An 18229-nucleotide genomic window follows, 5' to 3' on the forward strand; every position below is an offset into this window, starting at 1 on the left:
TTTATTTATTATTTTTTAAGATTTTATTTATTCATTTTAGAGAAGGGGGGAGAGAAGGGGGAGGAGCAGGAAGCATCAACTCCCATATATGCCTTGACTAGGCAAGCCCAGGGTTTGGAACCGGCGACCTCAGCATTCCAGGTTGATGCTTTATCCACTGCACCACCATAGATCAGGCTAAATATTTTAGCCTGACTGGTGGTGGTGCAGTGGATAGAGCATCAACCTAGAATGTTGAGGTCCCAGGTTTGAAACCCCAAGATCACTGGTTTGAGCATGGGATCATAGGCATGATCCCACGGTTCTTTCTAGTAGGGGGAAATACATAGAATCTGTGTATGCTATGCTATCACTTGTGGGGGGGTTTATTTTTATATATTTATTTATTGACAGAGACAGGGTCAGAGAGAGGGACAAATAGGAACAGGCAGACAAGAAGGGAGAGAGTTGAGAAGCATCAGTTTTTCATTGCAGCACCTTAGTTGTTCATTGATTGCTTTCTCATATGTGCCTTGATGGGGGAAGGGGGCTACAGCAGAGCAAGTCACCCCTTGCTCAAGCCAGAGACCTTGGGCTCAAGCCAGCAAACTTGAGCTTCAAACCAGTGACCTTTGGGGTCAAGTCAGTGAGCATGGAGTCATGTCTATGATCCCATGCTCAAACCAGCAACACTGAACTCAAGCTGGATTAGCCCACGCTCAAGTTGGCAACCTTGGGGTTTCGATCCTGGGTCCTCCGTGTCCCAGTCCTATGCTGTATCCACTGTGCCACCACCTGGTCAGGCTGTGGGGTTTTTTTAAAGGAGAGGAAATAGATCATGTAGTTCCTTATTATGTATAGAATATCTTAGAGGGTAATACAAAAACTGATAATATTGGTTCCATATGGGGATAGAAATGGGTGAATGAGGGACAAGAGTGAAGGGAATAAAGACTTTTTCATTATTTGTCTTTTGTAGCTCCTCAATATTGAATCATCTAAATATTTCTGAAATTTTAAATTATAGCACTGGCCAGTTGGCTCAGTGTATAGAGTGTTGGAACAGTGTGCCAACATCCCAGGTTCAATCCCCAGTCAGGGAACACATGAGAAGCAACCACCTGCTTCTCTTCCCCTCCCTTTCCTTCTTTCTCTCTTCCCCTCTTGCAGCCAGTGACTTGATTGGTTTGAGCATTGGCCCCTGGTGCCGAGAATAGCTCTGTTGATTCAAGCATTGGCCCAGACTGGGGTTGCCAGGTGGATTCTGGTCAGGGCACATACAGGAGTCTGTTTCTCTGTCTCCCCTCCTCTCACTTAAAAACAAAAAAATTTTTTTAAATTGTTTTAATTATAAATGTCAGTAGAAACTTCTCAAATTGAAATAGAGAAAAAAGAATGGGGGTAGGGGACCATACCAGAATATCTAAGAACCCTGGGATAATTAGAAATTATGTGCCTGACCTGTGGTGACACAGTGAATACAGCGTTGACCTGGAACTCTGAGGTCACTAGTTTGAAACCCCATGCTTGCCTGGTCAAGGTACATACTACTACCAGTTGATGTTTCCTGCCTCTTCCCCCTTTCTCTCTCTCTCTCTCTCTCTCTCTCTCTCTCTCTCTCTCTCCTCTCTCTAAAAATCAATAAATAAATTCTTGGGAAAAAATAAAAGGTGTATAACATATGCATAATAGGAACACCAGAAGGAGAAGAAAGAAATGAACAGAAGAAATATTTGAAGTAATAATAATAGCTGAGAATTTTCCAAAATTAGTGAAAGATACCAAAACATAGATCCAGGAAGCTCAAAGAACACCAAACAGTATGAATACCAAAATAAATTTCTCTAGACATACCACATTCAAACTGCAGAACACCAAGACAAAAAAAAAAAATCTTTAAAGAAGCCAGAGAACAAAATCACCTTACCTACAGAGAAACAAGGATAGAATTATGTCAATTTTACTACACAAACCAAGCAAGCAAGAGAAAGTGGAGTGAAATATTTAAAGTGTTGAAAGAAAAGATCACCAACCTAGAATTCAGTATTTAAATAAATTATTCTTCAAAAGTAAAGGAGAAATAAAGGCTTTCTCATAGAAAAATGAGGGAATTAAAAGTGGAACTGCCTTATGACCCAGGAATTCCCCTTTGGGAATATATCCAAAGACACCCGAAACACTAATTCAAAAGAACATATACACCCCCATGTTCACTGCAGCATTTATTTACAATAGCCAAGATATGGAAACAGCCCAAGTGTCCATCAGTACATGAGTGGACAAAAATGGTGTACATTTCACAATGAAATACTACTCAGCCATAAAAAAAGAAGGAAATCTTACCTTTTGTGACAGCATGGATGGACCTGGAGATTGTGCTAAAGGAAATAAGCCAGAGAAAGCCAAGTACCATATTATTTCACTTATATGTGGAATCTAATGAACAAAATAAACTAACAAGCAAAATAGAAACAGACTCATTAATATGGAGAACAGACTGAGAGCTGTCAGAGGGGATGGGGGTAGTGGGTCGGGTGAAAAAGGTAAAGGGATTAAGCAGAGAAAAAAATGTATAGACACAGACAATAGTGTAGGATTGCCAGAGGAAAATGGGTGGGGGAGGGGGAGGAGAGTAGAGAGGGATAGGTGGTAATGGACTGAGACTTGCCTGGGGTGGTAGACACACAATGCAATATGCAGATGATATATTGTAGAATTGTGCACCTAAAACCGGTATAATTTTATTAAACAGTATCACCCTAATAAATTGAGTTTTAAAAATTTTTAATGAGGGAATTTATTGCCAGTGGACCCACCATGCAAAAAGTCCTTTAGAGACCAGGAAAATCATACAGATATGAAACTCAGATCTACATAAAGGAAGAGTGTTAGAGAAGGAATAAATGAAGGTAAAATAAAACCCTTGGGTTTCTTAAATTTCTAATTGAACTAATAGATAATTTTTTGTTTAAAATAATAGCAATGTATTGGGTAATTATAGCTTAAATATAAGTAAAATGAATGACAGTAGTAATGTTACAGATGGTAGGGAAGAATTGAGAAGGCTGTCATAAGGTACCTTATGAAGTGGTATATTTGGAAATGAACTTAGATTACTTATAAAATAAGTAATTCTGCAATTCTAAGGTAAACACTAATTATTTAATTTTTATTTTTAAAGAAGGATAATTTTAGAATAATGTAGTTCATTTTAATATTAATTTTTAAAAGACATGTAATTGATATGAGAAGAGAAAATTCAATCATATAAAATGCTCAGTTTAAGCCAGAGAAAAGGCAGAAAGTGGGGAAAGTTTTTGAAAAGAAAGAAACAAAGAGCAAGTGCGATGAATATAAAATACTTAAAAATGTGGTAGATATTAAAACAACTATATCAATAATCACTTTAAATGTGATTGGTCTAAATATACCAGTTAAAGCAGAGACTGACAGTAGATTAAAAAAAGAAAAGCTCTATATGTTGTCCACAAGGAACCCACTTTAAAGACACCAATTAGCCTGACCTGTGGTGGCACAGTGGATAAAGCATTGATTTGGAACACTGAAGTCACCAATTTGAAACCCTGACCTTGCCCAGTCAAGGTACATACAGAAAGCAACGACTATGAGTTGATGCTTCCTGCTTCAACCCCCTCTTTCTCTCTTACCCTCTCTAAAAATCAATAAAATATAGGCCCTGGCCGGTTATCTCAGTGGTAGAGCGTCAGCCTGGTGTGCAGGAGTCCCGGGTCCGATTCCCGGCCAGGGCACACAGGAGAGGCGCCCATCTGCTTCTCCACCCCTCCCCCTCTCCTTCCTCTCTGTCTCTCTCTTCCCCTCCCGCAGCTAAGGCTCTGTTGGAACAAAGTTTGCCAGGGCGTTGAGGATGGCTCTGTGGCCTCTGCCTCAGGCGCTAGAGTGGCTCTAGTCGCGACAGAGTGGCCCCGGATGGGCAGAGCATCGCCCCCTGGTGGGCGTGCCGGGTGGATCCTGGTCGAGCGCATGCGGGAGTCTGACTGCCTCCCCATTTCTGGCTTTGGAAAAATACCAAAAAAAAAAAAAGTAAAAAAATAAATAAAATATTAAAAAATATATAAAGACACAGATTAAAAGTAAAGGACAATACATACAAAGGCAGAAGAAAGATAATTAATGAAAATCAAAGAAAAGAATTAGAAAAAGTACAACAATACAGACAAAGAAAGGTAAATAATGAAAATCAAAGATAAAAAGAGTAAAAGGAGGGGAATGAGTACCTAAATATAAGAGCTAAAAAATAAAAAAATAATAAAAAAAAGAGCTAAAGCCAAAAACATCATTAAAGAAAACATAGGAGTGCCCTGGCCAGTTGGCTCAGCGGTAGAGCGTCGGCCTAGCGTGCGGAGGACCCGGGTTCGATTCCCGGCCAAGGCACACAGGAGAAGCGCCCATTTGCTTCTCCACCCCTCCACCGCGCTTTCCTCTCTCTCTCTTCCCCTCCCGCAGCCAAGGCTCCATTGGAGCAAAGATGGCCCGGGCGCTGGGGATGGCTCTGTGGCCTCTGCCTCAGGCGCTAGAGTGGCTCTGGTCACATCATGGCGACGCCCAGGATGGGCAGAGCATCGCCCCCTGGTGGGCAGAGCTTCGCCCCTGGTGGGCGTGCCGGGTTAATCCCGGTTGGGCGCATGCGGGAGTCTGTCTGACTGTCTCTCCCTGTTTCCAGCTTCAGAAAAATGAAAAAAAAAAAAAAAAAGAAAACATAGGAGTAAATCTTCATGACCTTGGACTTATCACTGGATTCTTAAATATAACACCAAAACCACAAGCAACAAAAGAAAAAAGATAAATTAGATCTCATCAAAATTAAAAGCTTTTACCTGGAGATGTTTTCTCTAAACCTGTGTACCCTGATTGATCAATGTCACCCCATTAAAATTAATTTTAAAAAATTAAAAGCTTTTGTTCATCAAAGGACATTATCAAGAAAGTGAAAAGACAACCTATAGGATGGAAGAAAATATTTTTAAATCCTATATTTTATAATGACATATATAATAGTATAAGGAATATATAAAGAACCACAACTCAACAGAAAGATAAACAATCCAATTTTTAAATGAGCAAAAGCCTTGAAGGGAGACATTTCTCCAGTGAAGATATATAAATGACTAATAAACACATGAAAAGATGTTCATCATTAGCCATTAGGGAAATGCAAGCCAAAACCACAATGAGATACCCCTCCTCACTCACTAGGGTAGCTGTTATTATAAAATAATAAGTGTTGGCAAGGATGTGGAGAAATTGGAAACTTGTACATTGCTGGTGGAAATTTAAAGTGGTGCAGCTGCTGTGGGAAATAGTTTTATGGTTCTTGAAGTTTTAAATGGAATTATCATGTGACCCAGCAGTTCTGCTCACACACACACACACACACACACACACACACATATATATATATATATGAATTCCAAAAAGGAACTCAAACAGATACTTATACACCAATGTTCTTTGCAGCATTATTCACAATAGACAAAAGTTGGAAACAAACCAAATGTCTATCGACATTTGAATGGGTAATAAATGTGGTATATACATACAATAGAATAGTACTAAGTCATAAAAAGAAATGCTGTTCTGATATATGCTACATGTGGCAACCTTAAAGACATTATGCTAAATAAAATAATCTAGACACATAAGGATAAAAACTCTATGATTCACTTATATGAAATATCTAGAATAGGCGAATTTATTAAAAGATTAGAGGTAACCTGGGACTGAAGGGAGAGGCAATAGAGAATTATTGTTTAATGGTTCCAGAATTTCTGTTTGGAGTGATGGAAAAGTTTTGGAAATAATAGTGGTGATATTTGCACAACATGGTGAACGTGATTAGCAGCACTTAATTGTACACATAAAAATGGTTAAAATAGCCTGACCGGGTGGTGGCGCAGTGGCTAGAGCATCGGACTGGGATGCAGAAGACCCAGGTTTGAGACCCCAGGCTCTCCAGCTTGAGTGCAGGCTCATCTGGTTTGAGCAAAGCTCACCAGCTTGGACCCAGGGTCACTTGTTTGAGCAAGGGGCTACTCGATCTGCCTAAGGCCCACAGTCAAGGCAAATATAAGAAAGCAATCAGTGAACAACTAAGGTGTCACAACGAAAAACTAATGATTGATGTTTCTCATCTCTTCGTTCCTGTCTGTCTGTTCCTATCTATCCCTCTCTCTGACTCTCTCTCTGTCTCTGTAAAAAAAATAAAAATGGTTAAAATAGTTTTATATATGTTTTACCACAAATAATTAAATACATAAATAAATGAACAAGCAGCTGGACCAGGCAGTGGTGCAGTGGATAGAGCGTCAGACTGGGACACAGAGGACTCAGGTTTGAAACCCCGAGGTCACCAGCTTGAGCGTGGGCTCATCTGGCTTGAGTACAGGCTCACCAGCTTGAGTGCAGTGTCACTGGCTTAAACAAGGGATCATAGACTAACCCGTGGCTTGCTTGCTTGAGCCCAAAGGTAGCTGACTTGAAGCCTAAGGTTGCTGGCTTGAGCTCAAGGTCTTTGGCTTGAGCAAGGGGTTACTCAGTCTGCTGTAGCCCCCTGGTCAAGGCACCTATGAGAAAGCAATCAATGAACAACTAAGATGCTGCAACGAAGAACTGATGCTTCTCATCTCTCTCCCTTCCTGTCTATCTGTCCTTATCTCTCTCTCTCTCTGTCACAAAAATAAAACAACAAGCAAATAGATTCTAAGTACAAACACTGAACAGCATGGGTTTTCATTTTTACTTCATTACCTTTTAACACTCTATGACTAGCTTATGTGATTGCCCTTTCAAAATGTTTTCTACAGAGCCCTGGCTAGATACTTCAGTTGGTAGAGCATCATCCCAATACACAAAGGTTGTAGATTTGATCCCCAGTCAAGGAATCGATGTATCTGTCTCTCTCTCCCTTCCACTAAAAAAAAAAAAAAAAAAAAAATTACATGACTGGTGGTGTCACAGTGGATAGATCATCAACCTGGGACACTGAAGTCCCAGGTTCAAAATCCCAAGGTCGGCAGCTTGATTGCGGACTCATCCGGCTTGAGTGCAGGGTCACCACTTGAGTGTGGGATCATCGACATGACCCCATGGTCACTGGTTTGAGCCCAAAGGTCACTGGCTTGAGGCCAAGGTCGCTGGCTTGAGCAAGGGGTCATGGGCTCAGCTGGAGCCCCCTGGTCTAGGCACATATGAGAAAGCAATCAATGAACAACTAAGGTGCCTCAGCTATGAGTTGATGCTTCTCATCTTTCTCTTTTCTTGTCTGTCAGTCTCTCTCTCTCTTTTATTCCCACATATGCATGGGCTAATAAAAATAAAATAAAGATGAAGAAAAGTGAGAGATGTGTTAACTAATCTTATTATGGTAATCATTTGCAGTACATATATTAAATTACATGTACTCCTTAAACTGACACAATGTTAAGTTTGTTAAATATCAGTAAGCTTGGGGGGGGGATAAATTATCTAAGCTTCCACCTTCGAAAACTAGAAAAAGAAGAGCAATATAAGCCTAAAGCTAGCAGGAAAAATAATAAAAATTAGAGCAGAAATTAGTGAAATTTAAAATAGGAGAATAATAGAGAAAACTAATGTAAGCAAAAGCTGCTTCTTCAAAAAAAATCATTAAATTTGATAAACCTCTATCCAGCTAACCAAGAAAAGAAAGAAGAAATAAATGACTAATACCATAAATGAAAGGGGTCATCATTATTGATCCCATCAGCATTAAAAGGATAGTAAATGAAAACTATGAACAACCATATGCTCACAAATTTTATATTTTAGATCATTAAATTGACCAATTCCTTGAAAAACACAAGCTACTAAAACACACGTAGAAATAAATAATCTGATTTGGACTATCTATATTAAAGCAATTGATTCAATTTTCTTTCAAACAGAAAGCACTTGGCCCAGATGAGTTCACTGGTGAGTTCTATCAAGTATTTAAGGAAAAAATGATACCTATTCTCTACAGTCTCTTCCAGAAAATAGAAGCAGAGAGAATACCACTGAAGTAATTCAGTGAGGCCAGAAAACCAAGTAATGATAATAAAAGAAAAGGCAACTACAGATCAGTATCACCCATGAAGATAAATATAAAAATCTTCAACAAAATACTAGCTAATTGGAATCAACAAAGTATAAAAAGAATTATACACCATGACCAAGTGGGATTTATTTCAGGTATGCAAGGCTGGTTCAGCACTTGAAAATTAGTGTAATCCACCATATCCACAGGCTAAAGAAGAAAATCATAATTATATTTGGTATATATGGTGGATGCAGGAAAATCATTTGATCCAAATCTATACCTATTTATGATTTTAAAAACAAAAACAAACTCTCAGCAAGCTAGGAGTAGAGCAGAATGACTCAGCTTTATAAAGAACATCTGCAAAGCATCTATAGCTCCCTTGCCTGGTAGCTCAGTTTTTGGAGCGTCATCAACGCCTGAGCCCTACTGTTAACCTACTGTTAACTCAATGTGCCAGGTTTAATCCCCGGTTGTGTCACATGCAAGAGGCAACCAATAAGTGCACAACTAGGTGGATATTCCTTTCTTTCTCTCTGTATGTGTCTCTGCCCTCTCTCTTTCCCTTCCTTTCTCTCTCTCTCAAATCAATAAACATTTTTTAAAATGTAAAAAAATAAATAAAAGAACCTATAGCTACCATCATACTTAATAGAAACTAGATGCTTTCCCCTGACAGTCATGTATGAGACAAGAACATTCCTTCTTACCACTCCCATTCAGCACCATACTGGAATTTATAGTTAATGCAATAGACGATAAAGGAAATAAAGGGTATACAGATTAGGAAGGCAGAAATAAAACAGTCTTTGTTTGCAAATGACATGTCTATGTAGAAAATCTCAAAATAATCAATAGTAAACTGGAACTAAGAAGTGATTATACCAAGGATATAAGTTTAAGATACAAAAATCCATTGCTTTTCTATATACCAGCAATGGACAATTGAACTTTTAAATTAAAAACAAGGCCTGGCTGGTTGGCTCAGCAGTAGAGCATTGGCCCAGCGTGTGGAAGTCCTGGGTTTGATTCCCAGTCAGGGCTTACAGGAGAAGCACCCATCTGCTTCTCCACCCTTCTCCCTCTCCTTTCTCTCTATATCTCTCTTCCCTTCCTGCAGCCGAGGCTCCACTGGAGCAAAGTTGACCCAGGCGCTGAGGATGACTCTATGGCCTCCACCTCAGGCGCTAGAATGGCTCCAACTACAATGGAGCAACACCCCAGATGGGCTGGGCAGAGCATCACCCCCTGGTGGGCATGCTGGGTGGATCCCGGTCGGGCACATGCAGGACTCTGTCTCACTGCCTCCCGGCTTCTAACTTCGGAAAAATACAAAAATAAATAAATAAAAATTAAGATTTAAATAAATAGATGCTTCATATCTATATAGAGGAAGACTCATTATTTTTATGTAGATTCTTCCCAATTTGATCTGTAGGTTCAATACAATCTCAACCAAAATTCTAGCAAGTCAAACTCCTAAAGTTTATATGGAAAAGGAAGAGATCTTTAATAGCAAACACAATATTAAAGAAGAACAAATTTGGAGAACTAATACTCCCCAACTTTTAAGACATATGTAAAGCTATAGTAATCAAGACTGGTAGTGGCAAAAGAACAGACAAATGGGTAAATGGAACAGAATAGATAGCTCAGAAATATAGTTAACTGATCTTTGACAAAGGAGCAAAGAATAGTCTTTTCAACAAATGGAACTAGAAAAACTGGACATCCACATACAAAAAAATATGTATAGACACTGACTTTACACCTTCTATAAAAAGCAACTCAATGGATCATAGACATAAAGTAAATGCAAAACTATAAAGCTTACAGAAGATAACAGAAAATCTAGGTAACCTTGAGTTGGCAATGACTTTTTTTTTTTTTTTTCTTTTTTCATTTTTCTGAAGCTGGAAACAGGGAGAGACAGTCAGACAGACTCCCGCATGCGCCCGACCGGGATCCACCCGGCACGCCCACCAGGGGCGACGCTCTGCCCACCAGGGGGCGATGCTCTGCCCATCCTGGGCGTCGCCATGTTGCGACCAGAGCCACTGTAGCGCCTGGGGCAGAGGCCACAGAGCCATCCCCAGCGCCCGGGCCATCTTTGCTCCAATGGAGCCTTGGCTGCGGGAGGGGAAGAGAGAGACAGGAAAGCGCGGCGGAGGGGTGGAGAAGCAAATGGGCGCTTCTCCTGTGTGCCCTGGCCGGGAATCGAACCCGGGTCCTCCGCACGCTAGGCCGACGCTCTACCGCTGAGCCAACCCGGCCAGGGCAACTTTTTTTTTTTTTAATTTTTTTTTTTCTTTTGTATTTTTCTGAAGCTGGAAACGGGGAGAGACAGTCAGACAGACTCCTGCATGCGCCCGACCGGGATCCACCCGGCACGCCCACCAGGGGGCGATGCTCTGTTGCAACCAGAGCCACTCTTGCGCCTGGGGCAGAGGCCAAGCAGCCATCCTCAGCACCCGGGCCATCTTTGCTCCAATGAAGCCTCGGCTGCGGGAGGGGAAGAGAGAGACAGAGAGGAAGGAGAGGGGGAGGGGTGGAGAAGCAGATGGACGCCTCTACTGTGGGCCCTGGCCGGGAATCGAACCTGGGACTTCTGCACGCCAGGCCAATGCTCTACCACTGAGCCAACCGGCCAGGGCTGGCAATGACTTTTTAGATACAATACCAAAAACACAATCCATGAAAGAAAAAGTTAGGACTTAATTAGAATGAAAAACTTCTCAGTGAAAAACACTGTTAAGAAGTGAAAGGATAAGCCACAGACTGGGAGAAAATATTTGTAAAACACTTATCTGATAAAGGACTTGTAACCCAAATACACAAATAACACTTAAAACTTAACAATAAGAAAACAACTGAATTTTTAAAGGGACAAAGATTGAACAGATGCCTCACCAAAGAAGATATATAGGTGGCAAACAAACATGAAAAGATGCTCAGCATATGTCATTAGGGGAAAAGAAAGAAAACAAACGTGGGATACCACTACATACCTAATAGAATGGCTAATCAAAACCTAGACAACATCAAACATTGGTGAGGATGTGGAGCAACAGGAACTCTTGATGGGAATGCAAAAGGTGCAGCCAGTTTGGCAGTTTTTTACAAAGTTAGACATAGTCTTTTTCTTTCCTCCTTCTTTCCTAGGTGAGAGGAGGGGAGATAGACTCCTGCATGTGCCCCAATCAAGATCCACCCAGCAACTCCCATCTAGGGCCAATGCTCTGCCCATCTAGGGCCATGCTCACAACCAAGCTATTTTTAGCACCTGGGGTGAAGGCTCCACAGAGCCATCCCCAGTGCCTGGGGCCAACACATTCAAACCAGTCGATCCATGGCTGCAAGAGGGGAAGAAAGGGGTGGGGGGGGAGGAGCAAATGGTCTTCTGTGTGCTCTGACGAGGAATTGAACCTGGGACATCCACACACCAGGCTGAAACTCTAACACTGAGCCTACCATCCAAGGCCTAAAAGCTAAACATAGTCTTACTGTATGATCCAGCAATTGCGCACCTAGGAATTTACCAAAATGACTTGAAAACCTATGTCCACACAAAAACTTACACACAAATGTTTATAGCAACTTTATTTCTAGTTGCCAAAAACTGGAAGCTACCAAGGTGTCCTTCAAAAAGTAAATAAACAAACTGATATATCCATACAATGAAATATTTTTACCAATAAAAAAAAATGAGCTATCAAGCCACAAAAAGACATGGAACACCTTTTTTTGGGGGGGTTGTATTTTTCTGAAGTTGGAAACAGGGAGGCAGTCAGACAGACTCCCGCATGTGCCCGACCAGGATCTACCCGGCACGCCCACCAGGGGGCGAGGCTCTGCCCATCCAGGGCATCGCTCTGTTGCAACCAGAGCCATTCTAGCACCTGAGGCAGAGGCCACAGAGCCATCCTCAGTGCCCGGGCAAACTCTGCTCCAGTGGAGCCTTGGCTGCGGGAGAGGAAGAGACAGAGAGAGAGGAGGGAGAGGGGGAGGGGTGGCGAAGCAGATGGGCGCTTCTCCTGTGTGCCCTGGCCGGGAATCGAACCCAGGATTCCTGCATGCCAGGCCGACGCTCTACCACTGAGCCAACCGGCCAGGGCAAGACATGGAACACCTTAAATGCATATTGCTTAGTGAAGGAAGCCAGTCTGAAAATGTTATATACTATATAATTCCAAGTACATGGTATTGTATTTGGCAAAACTATTGAGATGGTGAAAAGATCAGTAGTCACAGGAAGAATGAGGAGAGGGATGAATAGGTAGGTATAGCAAAGGACATTTTTAGAGCAATGAATCTATTCTGTATGATAAGTAATGAAGGATCCATGATACTATATGCCTTTGTCAAAAAACAGACCAGTATAGGCCTGACCTGTGGTGGCGCAGTGGGATAAAGCGTCGACCTGGAAATGCTGAGGTCGCCGGTTCGAAACCCTGGGCTTGCCTGGTCAAGGCACATATGGGAGTTGATGCTTCCAGCTCCTCCCCCCCCCTTCTCTCTCTCTGTCTCTCCTCTCTCTCTCTCTCTCTCTCTCTCTCTCTCTCTCTCTCTCTCTGTCGCTCCCTCTCCTCTCAAAAAAAAAAAAAAAAGAATAAAAAAAAAGGACCCCAGAGAGCACGCTCTCTCTCTCTCTCTCCCTCCCCCCCCATATCCCCCCCCTCTCAAAAAAAAAAACAAAAAAAACCAGACCAGTATAACCACAATGGACCCTATTGTAAACTATGGACTTTAATAGGGGAAAGTGAATTGCGGAGCCGGTATATATGGGAACTCTCTGTACTATCTGCTCAATTTTCTGTAAGCCTAAAACTGCTTTTAAAACAGTCTATTAATTTTAAAAAATGGTTTTTAGAGATAACAGAGGACAAAAGGTAATCTCTTCCATGGTCCTGACACCCAAAGATAACTCCTACTAAGACATTTGTATATAAATATTCTATTCACTTTCTATTCCTAAGTATACATATATATACACTATATACACACTACTACTTATCTTTTTTAAATAAAAGTAGAACCATAGAATATTAGCCATACACAAATTGTTTATAATTTCCACAACAACCTTAAAAGGTTATTGTTTCCATTTTATAAATGAAGTAACAGCTGGTAAATGGCTAAACTAGGTTCAGTCTCCAATGTATTTTATTCCAAAGCCTATATATTCTTGCCATTATACCTCTTTGTAAAACGTAAGACCTACTTTTGTCCTGTCATTAACATTTACCCCTTTATAAGATATACCAATCTTTATACACCATACTGCCTTCATCAGTGACCTTTGCTTCTAATGGCATACGTGCCCTTCCTGTGGTGTATTCTTTAATTCTGTGCCCTAGTTCTTTGTCTAGAATCCTTGCCTAATGAATAGAAAGTGATAGCCCAGCTTCTTTTTGCTCCAGGGAGGCAAACAATAAGACTGGCATACTTTTTTGGCAGGAGTATGGGCTTCCTGTCTCCTGTATAAGTAGCTTTCCTAATTCAGGTATTCATGAAAATTATTTCTGAGATCTAAAGAGTCCGAGGGAAAAGAGGGTGAAGATGAGAGACTAATGAAAGGGTGAAGAGAAGTGAAATTCAGGTGGGTGCTTGGGGAAGGGAGCAACCTCCAGTTGGTTCAGTGGAGACAGAGCTTGATCATCTAGAAGGGTTGGTAGCATTCAGAAGCAGCCAGTTCAACCAGTACCTATTGTGATCAACAGACCATTCAGGTTATCTTTAAAGAAGACCCTGTCCCTGCCCTTCTCTTACATATAGGGGACACTTTGAGGCTCCGAACAATCCTGGAAGCAATACAGAAACACATCCATTCTTCCTCCCTCATCTTCAAACTGGCCCAAGATGCATTCAAGATTGCTACTCCCACGGACAGTAGTACTGACAGCACCCTGCTCAATGTGGCTCTGGAACTGGGGTTACAGGTATGGAGGAGTGGGCCATCCCAGCTTTAGGCTTCTGGCCTAGTGGCCGTTGATAGAACATAAGATCCCAGGGGGACTGGGGATAGGCCAAGTCTGGTTCTTTCTGTGTCCCCAGAACACAACTTCTAGCTTAGGCACAAGGTAAGAACTCTATATACCTGCTCCATTTTGAAGTTAAGTCCAGAAGCAATGTAGCTTTAGGCTCCATGGGGTCCCCATCTTCTCCCTACCCCACTCCCATTCCTCCAAGTCAAGCAAGGTGTGGTAAATTACTTTGTCAGAGGTCATCAGTGAAGCCTTCTTACCTGATTTGTAGGGGTGTAGGGTTGAAATTAAACAATCCTGTCTGTACTTATCAGGCAAGAGATGACTGTTTAAAGCACCAATAAATACTTGTTGCATAAAGGAATGGCAAGGGGAAGTGGAGAGAGAGAGTTCATAACAGTTATGCTTAACTCAGTAGGAATGAATGCCTCTTTTTTGCCCAGGTGATGAGGATGACCTTATCAACCCTGAACTGGAGGCGCCGGGAGATGGTGCGGTGGTTGGTGACATGTGCTACAGAAGTAGGTGAGTCTCCCATCTCCCTCTACCCCCAGAGTAAAGGAGTTCCTGAGCCCTACTCTTGGGACAGGACAACAAATCATTCAAGTCTCATTTTCCTATTACTGATGGCCTAAGAAAGGATGGGGCTACTGGTAGGAGATGGCCTGTGTTCATCCAGACCAGCCTGGCCCAAGTTCTGCCATCTCTGCTTGGACTATACCCTGATGTCACCAGCACATTGTCCCTCTGATCAGAGATAGCTGAGATGAGTTGTCAACCACCAGTACTCAAGTGCACCCTTGCAAGGTAGTTGAACTGGTGGTTTGGTCCCAGTCCTTATCTGTACTTCTAAGACACCCCAAACAACTTGGAGGCTCAGGACACCATCTATAGGCCAAAGCCCCAGTGCAGGACTCTACCCTGAGAGGCCCCACTTCAGCTAGAACCCCCAGGCAGATCTGCAACCCCTGCTTTGGGGTAGGCAAACCACAGGCTCCATGGCTTCATCCTTGTGAGGGCCTAAGAGCACCTGTTGAGATCTTCAGTCCTCTGACCTGGGGAAGGAAGGGATGGGAAGAGACCCAAATAGAGTCTAGATATCTGGGATGCTCCCCTTGCCCTGGTTTGCCTCAGATCATCTCACGGCTGCTGAGGAGAAGGGAGAACTCATCTCTGCAGGCCAAGTTCCCAAAATGGTAATCTGGGCAAGCCTGGATTGGGACCCAGATGCCCACAGCTGAGCTCAGGTTCTCCCTGACAGGTGTGCGGGCCCTGGTGAGCATCTTGCAGAGCTGGTACACACTCTTCACCCCCACCGAGGCTACTAGCATTGTGGCTGCCACCGCTGTATCCCACACCACCATCCTCCGCCTCAGTCTTGACTATCCACAGCGGGAGGAGCTGGCTAGCTGTGCTCGCACACTGGCCCTGCAGTGTGCTATGAAGGATCCACAGAGCTGTGCCCTGTCAGCCCTCACACTCTGTGAGAAAGACCACATCGCCTTTGAGGCAGCCTACCAGATCGCCATTGATGCTGCCGCTGGTGGCATGAGCCATTCACAGCTGTTTACCATCGCCCGCTACATGGAGCTCCGTGGCTACCCGCTACGTGCCTTCAAGCTGGCCTCACTGGCCATGAGCCATCTCAACCTGGCCTACAACCAGGACACCCATCCGGCCATCAATGATGTGCTGTGGGCATGTGCCCTCAGCCACTCTCTGGGCAAGAATGAGCTGGCAGCCCTCATCCCCCTGGTGGTGAAGAGCGTGCACTGTGCCACAGTGCTTTCAGACATCCTGCGGCGCTGCACAGTGACAGCACCTGGTCTGGCTGGCATCCCAGGTCGCCGCAGCTCCGGAAAGCTCATGTCCACTGACAAAGCTCCACTGCGCCAGCTGCTGGATGCCACCATCAATGCCTATATCAACACTACACATTCACGCCTGACACACATCAGCCCTCGCCACTATGGAGAGTTTATTGAATTTCTAAGCAAGGCTCGGGAGACTTTCCTACTGCCGCAGGATGGCCACCTGCAGTTTGCCCAATTCATCGACAACCTCAAACAAATCTACAAGGGCAAGAAGAAGCTGATGCTACTGGTGCGGGAGCGCTTTGGCTGAGAAATCAGACAGCTCACTGCTGAAGCAGCCTGGGCTCCCAGGCACCATCAGGTCAGGCCAAGGACATGGAAACATTTGTCCACCCTGAGACAACTCTATTATGCACCTGTGGCTGAACCAGAAGACCACAGGGCTAAGCATGGGGAGAGTCCAACCCTAGCCAATATGCCTGTCTTGTCAAGGTTCATACTATAGCCCAGTGTTCCTGTAGGAGCTGGGCCCAGCAGATTGATCAGAAACCCTACAACATGCCACCTCACGCCCCAAAATCCTGCGTGTCCTGGGCATTGGCCCCTCTCCCTTGGCAAACACAGAACACTGTTCCATCTCAGGGATTGTTTAACTAGAAAAACAGAAGCATTTATGGTACTGTAAATATTAGAGTATATGTGTGTTGCCAATTATGTTGTAAAGTTGTAACTATTTATAATTCTGGTTCTAATTTGATGGGTACTTGAAATAGCTGTGGATGGGAAAATAGGCTTGTTTTCTGAGGAGACTCACAACCATTTCTCAGGTTTCCCTTGCAGAGTATATGCTGTTGGCAGTGGAAGAGTGGAAATGGCAAGGAGAAAAAAATGGCCAGTTGGAATAAATCCCATGTCTAGTCTATGCAGAAACCCCAACCTACAGGCAGGACAGCTGAAGCCCCATGTTAGGTGAGGGGCAGAGCCAGGACTGGACTTAGACTTTTGCTGCATGAAGCCATGAGGATGCTGAAACTGTTGCTCCTGCCTCACACAGCCTCTCGGAGCTGCTGATAAGTGCAGGGAGAAGGTGAAGGTCTGGGAGGCCACTACGCTCATAATATCCACCTGCTATGGTCACCTTTGTGTTAGAATGTGTCTGGTTTCATCTTTAATTATGAGTGTGTATGTATATATATCTGTATGGCTAACTACATGTGTCTGGATGCATAGATCCATCTGTGCGTGCCTGTAAATGCACTCATGTTATCTGTCTGTGTGAATACATGTCTGATTGCTGGACTATGGGTTTCTGTGTGAGTATACACATTTGTGAACATGTAAGAATACTTATCGGTGTGTGTGTTCGTTTGTTGATGCATGTTTAATGAGTATCTGGGCACACAAGTGCATGTGTATAAAATTGTGTTTGTGTGTATGCCTGCTCTCCATGGATCTGTCCTTACCTATGTAACTGTATATTTCAACATGTATGTCTGAATTTGTATGAGCTGCATGAATGCGTCTCTTCTCTTTTTGCCAGATCTCTCTTCCCAATTTCTTAGTCTCTCTCACCAGCTAAACATGTTGCCCATCTGTGTGCCCCCTTTATTCTCATGTTGCCCATCTCTGTGTGCCCCCTTTATTCTCTCACCAAACAAGCTTCTAAGCATTAGTCTCTCTCTACCTAAGAATGGCTCCTTCACCTCCAGTTCTCAACCTGTACCTGATATCTTCCCCTGCCTCTACCTCAACGTTCCTCTGCCTGCTTTTGTCACAGTCCCATTGGTTACTGATTTAGAGGCTGGGGCTGGGATGCATTTGGCCTTTTCCTTTCTGATGTTTCTAGCCCTAGTGAGCAACCCATCTTAGACCTGCAGACCTCCAGTGTATGATGTTCCTGTTACCTTCCTGCCCCTATGCTCAGCCTGGAATTGTTATTGGAGGTAGCAAGAGCATTCAGAAGAGTCATTTGAATGCCAGTGTCTTAGTGCTTACTATTTTGTTTTAGTTCCCAAGTAGGAGATGGAGTATGATAAGGAAAGGGTGGTATAGCTAGAGTGTGAACTAAGGACCTGTCTGCTTTATTTTCCTTTTTTGACAGACTGTTTCTGTCATCATTTTTTCCCCTCCACACTAACAAGTAAGTTGTATTTGCTGTTTGTAGCTAATGAAGTCTCACTGTTCAGCCTGGGCACCTACAACCTCTCAGCCCAATAGGTTGGTTTAAAAAAAAAAAAAAGCCACTCCTATTTCTGTATCATGATTGCCATTTTTTTAGCAAGTATGTGAATTCACAGTACTTTTCTATAAATAAATCATGGATCAGAGAAAAGACCATTTTTGTAAAATCAGAAATTGTGTTCTCTCAATAAATGGGG

At 43.0% G+C, this 18229-nt stretch overlaps 1 protein-coding gene across 1 annotated transcript in view; it reads left to right on the forward strand.

Moving 5' to 3' along the window:
• Nucleotides 1-18185, forward strand: part of ZSWIM5 (zinc finger SWIM-type containing 5) — a 192553-nt gene extending 174368 nt beyond the window's left edge. Inside the window, exons 12-14 of the mRNA XM_066269323.1 lie at nt 13829-13992; nt 14481-14562; nt 15299-18185. Of these exons, the coding sequence (XP_066125420.1) occupies nt 13829-13992; nt 14481-14562; nt 15299-16161 (1109 nt within the window). The 3' untranslated portion in view covers nt 16162-18185. The remainder of the gene's footprint in view (nt 1-13828; nt 13993-14480; nt 14563-15298) is intronic.
• The last annotated feature ends 44 nt before the right edge of the window (nt 18186-18229 follow it).

The sequence above is a fragment of the Saccopteryx bilineata genome, chromosome 3, assembly GCF_036850765.1.
Source record: "Saccopteryx bilineata isolate mSacBil1 chromosome 3, mSacBil1_pri_phased_curated, whole genome shotgun sequence".
NCBI lineage: Eukaryota > Metazoa > Chordata > Mammalia > Chiroptera > Emballonuridae > Saccopteryx > Saccopteryx bilineata.